Source organism: Phascolarctos cinereus, unplaced genomic scaffold (assembly GCF_003287225.1).
Source record: "Phascolarctos cinereus isolate Bilbo 61053 unplaced genomic scaffold, phaCin_HiC Scaffold_726;HRSCAF=1367, whole genome shotgun sequence".
Classification (NCBI taxonomy): Eukaryota; Metazoa; Chordata; class Mammalia; order Diprotodontia; family Phascolarctidae; genus Phascolarctos; species Phascolarctos cinereus.
In genome coordinates this window covers 281,891,474-281,904,903 of record NW_027556098.1, presented here as the reverse complement: position 1 = coordinate 281,904,903, position 13,430 = coordinate 281,891,474, and the positions used below count along the sequence as shown (strand labels likewise).

General features: G+C 41.7%; 1 protein-coding gene across 1 annotated transcript in view; it reads right to left on the bottom strand.

The window, feature by feature from the left end:
• Nucleotides 1-13,430, bottom strand: part of LOC110218015 (protocadherin Fat 3) — a 145,478-nt gene that overhangs the window by 20,611 nt on the left and 111,437 nt on the right. Inside the window, 3 exon segments of the mRNA XM_078146185.1 lie at nucleotides 11,109-11,168; nucleotides 11,171-11,488; nucleotides 11,491-11,575. Coding sequence (XP_078002311.1) covers nucleotides 11,109-11,168; nucleotides 11,171-11,488; nucleotides 11,491-11,575 — 463 coding nt within the window.

Here is a 13,430-nt window from a genome sequence, read left to right as displayed (position 1 = left end):
AAATGAAGAGGTTAGACTGGATGATTTTTTGTAACTTTGTGACTGCAGAGTCTTAGATGAGGAAACCCATCTTAGATGAGGAAACACACGTACATGCTCACACACACGTTCATTCCACAGTGATAAAACACACAGGGGACAGAGAGATCATTTCCTGCTGGCAAATCAGAGGTTTCCTTGCATCATCCCAGAGGCGATACTTAAGCTGGACTCCAGAGGGCATGTAGGGATTCAACAGGCAAAGAGGGAGAGGGAAGGCATACTAGGCAGAGGGGGACAGCGTGAGCAAACGAAGCCAAGGTGGCAGGGTGTTCAGCAGCCATGGAACTGCCTGGTTCTGCTGGAGTAAATGTGCTCGGGAGGAGTTATAGGAGATAAAGCTTGAAAGGCAGAGTACTTACAGTTTAAAGAAAGTCTCCAATGCCAAGCAGGAAAATCTGAACTACATTTATTTTTTTTTTTTCTGATGGATTGTCTTTACTTCCTAATGCCACCGTTTCAATAGTATTTTAGCCTTTTTTCCAATTACTTTGCACTCATTTTTACAAAATTTGATGAACATTATTTTTAAGCAACATATATACACGTATGTATATATGTATACACACACAAATAGACAAGTACAGAGACACAAACATGTATATAAAGACAGACATATGGACCTATATAGACAGACTAAATACAGACAGGGGCAGCTAGGTGGTGCAGTGGATAGAGCACCTGTTCTGAAGTCAGGAGAACCTGAGTTCAAATCCGGCCTCAGACCGAACACTTAACACTTACTAGCTGTGTGACCCTGGGCAAGTCACTTAACCCCAATTGCCTAAAAAAACCCCCAAAAAACCACAAAAAAAATAAAAACAGACATAGAATGACTGTATAAGGCAGCATATACATACACACATCTGTATGTGTATAGACAACTAGTGACCCCAATTAAAATAAGATCCAGCGAGAGAATATATGTAATATGTTTTGCAAACCATAAAGTACTACTATTTTATACTGCTGTCTCTTATTAGCATTAGTATTATCATAATGCCATGTTGCTTCTTTTAGAAAAGAAAAACACAAACAAAAGGAGAAGGCATTCTTGTTCTGCTGTTTGACCAGAAGAATCCAGACATCATGAAGCAACATGACTGGTCCCTAAAAGTCTAGATTCTTCTACTCAGTAACAGAAAACTCAGCTCCACAGCCGCCCTGGCTTCCTTGCATGGTGTGGCTCTAGAGCCATCTTGCTCCTAGTGGCAGAAGGAAGATGCCACCATTCTGCCTTGACAGTGACGACCTACATTTGCTATCTGCTCAGCTATTTCTTACTTATTCATCACCGAGCTCTAGGGAAGTGAATTAGCTAATTCCCTTCGCTTGCAGTAGACTGGGCTGAGAGGCAATGAGATGGCCCAATCTGGACAACCCATGTGGGTGCTAAATAAACATTAAACAGCAACGATGATAAGAAAAACCAGTGAGGTTGTTCCACGTTATTCCCAGGTGCCATAATATGTCAATATGAAACACCAGAACAGGAAAAAGGATGTCAAGAGATGCTCAGGCTTTATTTGACTACAGCTAGTTCATTCCTCCTTTGTAAATACAAAATAGAAATATGATGGCAAGAAGCCCTATATTTCTCATGGAATGAAGGGGCGTAAGGGAATGGGGGGAGTGTCAAATAAGGGTATACTTTGAACATGCAGTCCTTACTAATTACTGTCAGGATGGAGGTAAATCGGACAAAAAGCATTTCCTAAGTTCGTTTCTCCAAATCCTGACAAAATGAGAAGCATACTTCCCAAGCCCCTTCCTTAACAAAAGTCACACTTGCAGAGCTTCTGTTTGGAGAAGAGGCAGGTATCTGTGAAAACCAGTGCCTACATGGACCCTTTTCTTTGTGCAAAGAAAACATTTTCAAAATCTATACAATGCCATAATATTTCTGCATGTAATGGTCTGGCAGATATAGGATACGGAGACAATCAGGATAACTTATCTGTCTTTCTTCCAAGCCATCAGCAGTTTCTTTGATCTGATTTATTTAGGTTGTAGCTTCAAGCCTCTATTTGATTTTGTCAGGGTAGGAAATGGTTGAATCATTTTGGGAATGTCTGGCTGTCCTGACACACACACACACACACACACACACACACACACTCTCTCTCCTCTCTCTCTCTCTCTCTCTCTCTCTCTCTCTCTCTGCCACAAACACGGAAAAAATGCCAATTGTAACTAATAATTTGGGTTCTGAAGACGGCATCAACTAAATCGTTTGCTGAAAAAAATCCCAACATTTTACGTCAATAAATGCTTGCAGGATTGACAGCGGCCATCCTGAGAAAAATCTCAGAGATAAACTAGGCTCTCACATATACCAAACAATGCAAAGCTACAAAAAATTCTCCCCCTTTAATTTTAGGCTGAATGTCAAGGGGAAAAAACCCTCCTGTCAGTGAGACTATTAATTAGTCTTCTAAGGAAAGTGGTTGCAGAATTATCACTTGGGACACTGAACACAAGTCTGGATAAAACAGACAGTGTGCCCAGGGAACCAGCTCACACTGACACAGATGGCCTCATGATTAGTTAGGCCATTTCAACTTTTAATTACTCTGATCATTTTTCTCCCTTGTTTCTTTTCAAACACAAAGGGGGACTAAATTCAGAAGCCATGTAAACCTTACAAAATGAAAACACACTAAAAAGAGACATGGAATTTTCCCTATGTGTACTAACTGGCTCCCATCTCATATAATGCAAATGGGGCCTGGTCTCCAAGAGTTTAACTGAGGAAGCTGTTGGTGAAATGTGAGGGAGTGAATCTGAGGAGCACTTATGTCCTCAGTTTCCTACATGTTCTTTTGAAATATACGTGTGTGTGTGTACATGTAGATACACAATATACATATGTATATACACATGTGTGTACATGTATTATATATATGTGTGTATGTGTGTGTGTGTATGCATGTGTACATTCCAGAATGCATAAAGTATTTGAGCTTTGTCTGTTAATGGCTTTACTAATACTGTCACCTTGAGACTTTTCCGACGTATGAACAATTAATTTAGTCCATGAGGAGAAAGTCACCCTAAAAACTCAGTGTCTTCTCTTGCATTATTGGAAACTACAATGCACAGTCAATCTATAACTAGCCCTTTGTCAGTCAAGCCCTCTCCTTCTAAGTCATTCTTATCATGTAGTAGGGTACTGACATGTAGTTGCTGTACTGACTCTCATTTGTCATTCCATTTTTATTTCTAATTTTTAAAAACAATGCAGAGTGGGAATTCCCTTAGCTCTCAAGCTGGAATCTCTGAGTAAAATGCAGAAGCATGAATTTCCCTCTGTGTTCATTTAGTACCGTCATCTCTTATATGGCTAGGAACACAAATATGCAGACCCATGCTAATATGAGCTTCATCTGGGGAAGCACTTTTCCTGTGTAGACACCAAGGCCTGTTCTTTTAAAGAACCTGATAGGTTTCATGGATTTCATATGAGAAGTGCTTACATTAAGTTATGGGTGAATGGGAAAATCTTGTTCTTATCATCGAGCAGAGACAGAAGGATGCAATGTACTCAAGACTGCCCAGAAAATGGGTGAATGGGAAAATCTTATTCCTATCTTCCAGCAGGGGCATAGTGAGGCATTGCACTCCATATCACCAGGAAAATTCTGGCTTAGCAGGCAACGAAGTTAAATCTTTAAAATATCTGATATTTACAGTACACTTAAGGTTTGTAAAATGCTTCACAGATATTATTTGCATAACCCTGTGAGGTTAATGCCATCAACACCCCCATTTTACAGATGAGGAAACTGAGGCTCAGAGATGTTGAGTGACTCATCCAAGATTACAAAACTAGTAAGTGTTTGAAATGGGCTTTAAACCTAGACCTTCCTGATTCTAATTCTAGTTCTCTAGTCACTATGCCAAACTGCTCCCCAAATAAGTAAATACGACATTTGACTTTTAATTCAGTACTATAATGAGAAAACCATATTTCTTCCTCCATCTGCTTACCAACTTGCCCTGGATTTTATCAGCTACCATGACACCAAGCATTACATTTATCAAGACACCTACTGGGAAAATTTGTAGGTTTGCTCAGGTTTAGTACAGTCTGGGGACAGGAAGAGGAATCAAGGTTAAAACTAAACAATTTCTTAAAAACCAAAAATGCTTCCCAAATACTCAAAAATATTTATAGCAGCAGTAAGGAACTGGAAGAAAAATGGTTGCTGATTAATTGCAGAGTGACTGAACAAACCGGTGTGTGAATATAATGGAATGTCATCGTACCCTATGAGATGATGAATGTGAAGAAGCTGGACAAACCTGGTGAATTGGTATGAACTTGGTATGAATTGATACAGAGCAAAGTCAGCAGAACCAGGAGAACACTTACATACATGTCAACCACAACAATGTAAAGGAAAACTACACTGAAAGACTTCGGGACTCTGATCAAGGCAGTGACCAGTCATGATTGCAGAAGTCTTGACGGTGAAGCGTTGGCAGTGAGGTGGTAGACAACCGGTACTGAACAAGATATACATTTTCAGATGCGACCAAAGCAATGATTTCTTTTGCTTGACTGTACTTATTTGTAATAATGCCTTTTCACTCACTCATTCACTCATTCATTCATTCATCCATTCATTCTTTGCAGAAGTGGAACAGTTAATGGGACACTTTAGTATTGCTAACAAAAAAAGGAGCATTAATATGACTAAAAAAGACAAAAGACTGGGGCAGCTAGGTGGCAAACACTGACACTTACTAGTTGTGTGACTCTGGGCAAGTCACTTAACCCCAATTGCCTAAAAATTAAAAAAAAAATAAAAAAAGGCAAAAAAACTACCAAATCCACCCACACATTTCATCCTTCGCTGAATAGCATGAATTAGGCATCCAGTCCCATGCACAGCTGACTTAGAGTCTGTTTCTGCCACACAGATACTTTTTCCCTTCTTAGGGAGACAATTGAGTCAGGGTAAGACAGAGGAGTGGGAGACTGAGGTCTCCTTGTTCAGATCCCTGCCAGGGTTCTGCTGAACAGCACGCTCCCTGGCAGTGGGGCTAGGAAGGCAGAGGTCACTCTGGCTATGAGCCATTTCTCTGCCACAGTGGTTGCTGCTATTTCCAGCTCATGTTTATGCAACACATATCATTTTGAGGTTCTGCTCAGAAGGAGCTTTCCCTCTGTGGCTGATGTAAAGAGCCATATTTATGTTCTTATTACAAGCCAGCTTTCTGGGCTCTGGCTGCTGCTGCTTCATATGTGTCCTGTGGCTAGCTGCTGGGACAGCTAGACTTATAAGCACTGGTCAAACTTGCTGAGTGCCTCATTCCAAGGTTATATACACAGCTTCTAGCTTCTCTGCTCTACATGCCAAAGGCTTGATTTTAGGACTGTGGCAGGGGTGGGGGAGCAGCTCCTTAAAAAACAATCGTGTCCTACTTATGGTTCATTTTTAAGAACCCAATACTGTCCCAGAGCAACATTCTGCAAGCAACACTGATTGAGGGGCAGTGTGTTCTAATAACAGGGCAGGATAAGGCTAGTTTTCTAACATTCTTTAGATGCACAAAGGCTGCGGATTGAAAGACTGGTGAAATATATCAACCATTTAAATACCCTGGATTCTGGAGGAATAAACAATGTAGGATCAGAAACAATGTTTGGATAGTCAAATTATTAAAACTTAGAACAGAGAATTCTCATGAATATTGTCACATTTCTCGGTCTCTCACCTTATTTCTTCCTGCTGAGACTTCATATTTAAATCATATTTAAATAAACACACAGGCTCCTACTTTTGATTTAGTAGGGCAAGAATTCTTCTCTTCCAATCAGCTCCTTGGAGCCCCTTCAGGAAATTACTAGAGGATTTTTCTCTTTCTTTCTTAGAAGGAGGCCTTTCCCATTGTTCTTTTACCTCTTCCCTTTTTACCTCTAGCTAATATTGAACAAGAATTCTGTTTTATCTGAAGTCACTGTGCAATTATGTAGCCACGTACCCATGGGTCTGAATTAAGGAATGATTTGCTGCCTCCTTTTTCAGCGTGTAACACTGGGAAATGTTCTTGGGCCTATTTTAATGTGTTTGCTGACAGGGTATGCATACTTAGCAGAAAGTCTCCACTGTAAAAGAAATGATAAAAACTCAAATACAGTCCCTTTATCTCCTCTCTTCAAGCATCGAGGGAGATGGGAGGCATGCTAGGAACTGGAATGGCTTCATGAGAAACTCTCTCCTTGGGTTCTGCATCTGGCATTTACCCCCTTCCTATCTTTCCGGTCTCCTCACACCTTACTCTCCCCTTCCACACCTGCTCTGATCCAGCCACAATGGCCTGGAGGCAGCTCTTTACACACAAGACTCCATCTCCCAGTTCTGTATAGATAGATGACAGGCCACCAAGGCTTGGCTGCTCACTTCTTAGCTCCTACGTCTTTCTGGCTTCCTGACTTTCAGTAGGAGATCTCTTCCGGCTCCTCCTTCCCCTCTAAGATTACCTTCCATTTACCCACTATCTATCTTGTATGGCCCTAGTTATTACACCTGGTCTGTTCCATTAGAATGTGAGCTCCTTGAAGGCAGGCACTATTTCTGACATTTAATTTGTAGCCTCGGGTGAGTATCTGGTAAATAGTAAACAACTAAAAATGGGGCTGACTGTGCTGGAAGGAAAGTCTCTATCATCCCTTCACTTTTGTCTAATTCTGCTGTGTGTGATAATGGGATTTATAGCTGAAAGGGACAGTAGAGGTCATCTAAGGATTATCAATCTAGAGGTGAGAGACACCTCAGCAGCCATATGGAGGCACCTAGGAGAGGAACAAGGCCTGCCTGGATCAAGGGTTCTCAGCCTGGGGTCCATGATTTTAAAAAAGCATTTTGAAGGCTGCATTTCAATAGAATGGGTTTCCTTTGCAATCGTATATAGTTTACTTTGTGCATTTACAAGCAGGATTCTGAGAAAGGGTCTGGAGGATTCACCAGACGAGCACAGGGATCCATGACTTAAAAACAGTTCAGATGACCTGGCTTAGACAGATGGTGCTGCTTGCCTAACAGGACGCAATGATAAGGGAGCAGGGCTGGGACTCAAAGCCAGGCTTCTTCTTCAATAAGGAGCACGCCTGGAGGTTTGTCAGAACCGAGGCTGTGCTTGGGAATTAGCCCGGATGGGCAGCTGCTACACACAAAAAGATGGGAAATAAAAGCCACATGGGATAAGGCTGCAAAGGGGTGATTCTTCCCTCAGACTGAGAGCACAGAAAGTGGGAGTGATAACAATAACAATTAGCATTTATATAGCATTTACTACATTCCGTAGTAAATTATTATCTTATTTGAGCCTCACAACAGCCCTGGGAGGTAGGTGCTGTGATCATCCCCATTTTACAGATGAGGAAATTGAGGCAAGCAGAGGTGAAGTGATTTTCTCAATGTCTGGATTTGAACTCACATCTTCCTGAGCCCAGGCCCAGTTCTATCCACTGTAACACCCAGCTGAAGTTTTACCCTTAGGAGAAAGTCAGTTTTCTTGTGCAGAGGGAAGACAGGACCCTAATAAAGTTTCATCTGTTCCTCTAAAGAGAAGACTGTCTTCTCATGTTGTTAAGATGAGCTCCCTTGCAGATATGGGGAGCCTGGGGTGGAATAGGAGCTCGAGTAAAGTGGTCCGGAGGCAAGATTAGGGGTCCTGGGAATTGGCAGAGCAGGGAAGATGAAAGCAATTTACTTTAGGAAATGGTGCAAAGTAGGAACTTAAAGGTAGCTAAGTTATGTAAACAGTGTTGGACTTGGAGTTAGGAAGATCTGAATTCAAATTCTGCCTTAAAAGCTGACTAGCTATGTGGTTCATGGAGAGCCACCCAATTTCTCTGTGCCTCACTTTTTTCATCTGTAAAATAGAGATAATACTACCATTGTAGTAATGGGTAGTTACACACAAACACACACATCAGTGGACAGGACACCGGGCCTGGAGTTGGCAAGACCTGTGTTCAAATCCTACTTCAGACACTTAGCTGTGTGACCCTGGGAAAGTCACTTAACCCTGTTTGCCTCAGTTTTCTCATCTGTAAAATGAGCTGGAGAAGGAAATGCAAACCATTCCAGTATCCTTGACAAGAAAACCCCAAATGGTGTCAGAGACAGTCAGACATGACTAAGACAACTTCTATAAATGCTATCTATTTTTATTATGCTTTCTACTAAGAGGCAATGTGGTGGAATGTAAATCTGTCGGCACCAGAAGTAAGAACAAGTTATTTAGGATCATAGGCTTTAGAGATGGAAGGAATTGTAGAAGCCCTCTAGTCAAACCCCCTCATTTTACAGATGAGGAAACTGAGGCCCAGAGAAGATGCAGAATTCGTTCAAGCCCCCTCACTTCACAGATGAAGAAACGGAGGTGTGGAGAAGTTACAGGTTGAAGATATCTGAGGTTAAATGTGAACCCAGCTTCTGAGATTCCAAAGGCATTGCTCTGTGATTAGACCAAAGTCACAAAGATAGTAAGTAGAAGAGCCAGGATTTGAACCCTGCTCTTCTGATCCCAAATCCAGTACAATTTTCAGTACTGAGGATCCTGATCCAGGTTCCTCATTGGCAAAATGAAGAGGTTAGCCTCAAATGACCTCGAGGGTTCCCCCTAGCTCTACAATGCTTTAATCTGACATGCTATCAAAGGAATAATTAAAATATCAGTAAACTGCATATTTGTGATTGATTATAATCAGCAACCTATGCTGAAATGGCCTCTACTGATGACTTATCATCCAGAGAAAAAGCTCAGTAACAATATTGTAAGCAAATAATAAAAAATATAAGGGTAAGAGTAGAGTTTTAGCTTTTTAACCTTCTCATTATTACTTTTTTTTTTTTAAAGGAAACCCACTGTGGGTTCTGGTAGCAATGCCAGCAAACACAATGTCCTGCCATCGTTAAAAGTATATTACAATTTGTGGTTGTGTAACTAGCATTTGACATGGAGTGGAGTTCTATTTCAACCTGATTTAATTATATGCTCCTTTTATATATCGTAGATGGCTCACACTAGCAGAATTGTTTTGCCTGGTGAAAAACTGGCCATGACTTGTCATAATGGGCTGGTTTATAGAACTACTGAAGTATAGTTAGTACCCATCATGTGGGAATTATGGCACTATAACAACCCTTTATTTACATATACTGCTGAGACAGTAAAAATGGCAAATAGATTTCTTAAACTGAGACAGCAGAAATATCCCCCTAGGGTATTTGGCCCTCATTGTGGCAGTAACATATGCAAGTCTAAATAACTTTGGTGTCTGTATTTCTGCAGTGCATCATCTCATAGACACTTTATACCAGTCTAATAATAAGATGGACTCTAAATTTGGAGTTGGGCTTCCTGAGTATTCGATTGTAATACATACTGCGAAGGCTATAAGTGATTTGTGAGAAAGGTTTAAATTTACTAATCACATAGCTGTGGAGTGATCCTGCAAATGGGCTGGAGGAAAATCAATGGCAGAGCTGCTCCCATGCCCATCTGCCTTGGAAAAGGATGGATGCTTGACTTAGTTTACAATTAACTCAGATCCCTCATCCGAGGAAAGTCAGGAAGTTGTTCCAGCTTTATTTTCTGGGACTTCAATAATCTCAGTGTCTTTCTCAAAAAGAAAAAGCAACTACAAATGTTTTGCTGCTACTCCTCCATCCCAAATTATTTCCCTTCCCTTGCTGGTGTCTTTTGCCGTTGTGAGACAGACAGACAGAGAGAAAAAGAAAAGGACAGAAAGAGAGAGAAAGAGAGAGACAGAGAAAGAAAAAGGAAAGAGAGAAGGAGAGAGACAGAGTGAGATAGAGGGGTAGAGAGAGAGAGAGAAAGAGGGGAAGACAGATAGGAAGAAAGAAAGAAAATGGGAGCGAGAGAAAGAAAGGGAATGACAGAGAAAAAGAAAAAGGGGAGAGGAAGAGAGAAAGAAAAAGTAGGGAGAGAGAGAGAGACAGACAGACAAGGTGGGGGGGATGGGGAAATCAGATGCTTACTGAGACTGTTATATTTGTCCTCAGACTTCATGTAAGATGTTCTTTTCTCAGGCCTGGCTTTCTACTACATTACTTTTATCATTACTGTTATCTCAATCCACACATTTCACCTGACAAAAGTAACATCAGTACTAAGCCTACTTTCCCTCTTATTTTTGATATCCAGGTTAGCTATATTCACTTCTGCCTCTTCCCTCCTGTGCTCAGCTTTCATTAATATTTTACCTCAAAGACAGTAGTTAGAACTGGGAGGGACCTTAAAGGCCAGCTAGTCAACCCTCCTATTTTATTGAAACTGAGGACATCAAAGGCCAAAGAAGATAAGTGATTTCTCCTGGGTCGCTCAGATGGTAAGTGGCAGAGTTGGGATTTGAACTCAGGTCCTCTCATGGCAAATCCACGCCTCTTTTCACTAGGACATGCTTTAAACCTGGTTCATAATTCTATGCTCCCCTGAATGGGTATGATCATTATCTACAGCCTTCCTTACTAAAGCCATGCCTTCAGTGTTGATGTGGACCGCAGCAGTAAAACACAGAAAAGCAATGTCATTGGTTCAGATCTGGCTCTGCCGTCATGTGATTGCAGGCTTTGATTTCTAGATGCCCTCTAAAGTTCCTTCTGGTTCTACATCTATGATCCTATAAGTAACAGACTACATAAATGGGCTGGGAGAGTACCCAAGGAAGATGGTAACTCCTTAGATTTTCCCACCTTTGCTTTTTACCTTTAATGCTACAAATAGGTCTTGGAGAAGCTGGGCTCAGTCCTCCCCTAACTGCGAAGCCCTTGGTTCATATATAAACAGGATTCAGGAGCCCTGCAGGAATCTGGGGTTTGTATATTCCTCCCTTTGTTGAACATTAGCGTTGCTTATGAACACATGGCACTTCGCCACTCACTGAATAAGCCAGCAAGCTCCAGAGGACTGGCGCCATCCAAAGAGGCACATTTCTAACGGGGTCCCAATATGAAAGGGGTGCATGGCTCAGCTGCCTCTGAGTAAATGGGAAAAGGGGTTGGGAGCTGGGCTGCAGGCAGAGCACTTACCGCCAGATGGCAGGCCGGCACAGCTCCCTCCGTTCTGGCAGGGGTTCCGTTCACAGGCGTCGGGTACAGGACACATCCCAGCTTGAGCTCGGTGAGGCCCACCACCTCTGCAAAGCTGCTGCGTTTGTTCTGCAGGGGCAGCTCATTGTCATTCAGGACCACAGAATCCAGGCAGCCCTGGAAGCCGCTCAGGACCTGCGTGACCCTCTTGTCCGTCAGGCTTCGGATGTTGTCCACCTGCACCAGGGCGCCGAAGTAGATGGCACTCTCCGGGCCCGGGGTCTGGAAGTAGAGGGGCGCTTTGCGACGTTCCACATAGCTATCGTCCAGCGACAAGCTCGTGAAATTCTGATTGAGCTCTAAGAAGACTGAGTGCCAATTCCATCATTCACGGCCCGGCCGGAGATGCCCAAGATGCCAGGTCCCGTGCCACAGTCCAACTGGAACCACAGTTTGCTGTCTACAATCTGGGAGAAGAAAAAAAGGGAAAATGTACTAAGATTCATAGCAAAGTATACTTGTGCACATGCATTTCCCTGCTGAGCCCAGGCTCTTCACAAGAAAACTGCTTCAGACGTGAAAATAATAATTAAAAAAACAAAACCGACAAAACCAGTGTAACTAGACGTTTTCTTTTCTTTTCTTTCAAAAATCCCCTTCTTTTTCGCTGTGCAATGCAGGCTTGCCCTTTCACTGTCCTCCTCCCTCCCCTCACAGCCCACCTCCTCCCAGCTAGTAATTAGTTACGGCCACAGTTACAGAATCACAATTAAATTTAATGGTATTTACAGTCCTTAGGATAGTGCATTCCTAAAACTCAAAGCAATGCTTCCTTTAGGTACAATGAGAGTTTATTCCCTCTAGTAATCTAGGACTGACCCAATCCAGTGGAAGAGTGACTGGTTCTTGGGTTTACATTTCACTGCTGACACTTATTACCTGGGTCATAATAATGCCTGTGTAATTGGGCAAGTTATTCAGCTTTCCTGGGCCTCTGGTAAGATGAGGGGGCTGGACTCAGATGCCTCTGAAGTTCCTTCCGGCTCTAGAACAATGATTGGATGTTCTGTTTAATCTGTTTCAATGTAATCCATCTCAGGTGCTAAAAGTATCAACCATGGATTGATTTCTATGAACTCCTCTGGTAAACAGGGAATGAGCATCTCTATAAGGGGGAAAATATGAAATACTAAAGTTCACAGACCTAGAAGGGACCTCAGCTATCCAACCTAACCCTTTCAGTAAGTGGCAAAGTGGATTAGCGCGTTGGACCTGGAGTCTGAAAGACCTGAATTCAAATCCGGCATCCAACATTTACAAGTTACCTGCCCTTGGAAAAGTTGTTTAATCTTGGTTTGCCTCAGTTTCCTCCTCTGTAAAATGGGCACAATAACAGCACCTACCTTGCAGGGCTGTTGTGAGGAACAAATAAGGTAACTGTAAAGAGTTTAGCAGGGTTCCTGGCCCAAAGAAAGCGCTATATAAATGTTAGCTATTATTATTGGTATTATTATTCTTCATAGATGAGGAAATTGAGGCTTAGAGATGATGTCAAGGTCACACAGGTAACAGAAGCAGGATTTGAATCATAAAGGTGGTGCTGAAATGGCCACAGATTGATAGCTGGAAAGAATCTCAGAATCTGCCTAGTCCAAATTCCTCATTTTTCAGATTAGGAAACTGAGACCCAGAGAAATTAAATGACTTGCCCAAGGTCACACACACTACAAACAACAGAAGCAGGACTGGAATCTTAGTTCCTCCAATTCCAGAGCCAGCACTCTTTGCACAGGCAAGGTGAGAGCTCAAGGCTTCCTAAAATTCAGACAGAGATGTATCACAGACACAAATCCCTATTTACAAATATATTGTCATATTCTTCAAAGATGTTTGTTATATGTTATTTTTTCCTTTTGCATTTATTTTCAGTCCTGTGACTCAAGGCAGACTGACTCTGTTTCAGCTCAATTTTATCACTGCCATGTCGGACAACTACACTAGGAGAAGTTAAGTGCACTCATAAATGGACCCATCAGAAAAACACTCCAAATCATTCCAGATTTTGTCACCTGGGAGGTATTAGTTAACATTATTAGGTTCTATTTATACAGCGGTTTGGAGAAGAGAACTCACATTTATGTTTATCAACTTTAAGGTTTGCAGTATGCTTTTTTCTCTCTCTATATTTTATCGATGCCTATTGTTTAATTCCCAGTATCCTACCCCCACTTTGAACCTGATTTTTTTTTACATTCTCATATTTTATTTTAAAAAAATTTTTCCCCAGTTACATGTAAAAACAATTTAACATTTGTTTTTCAA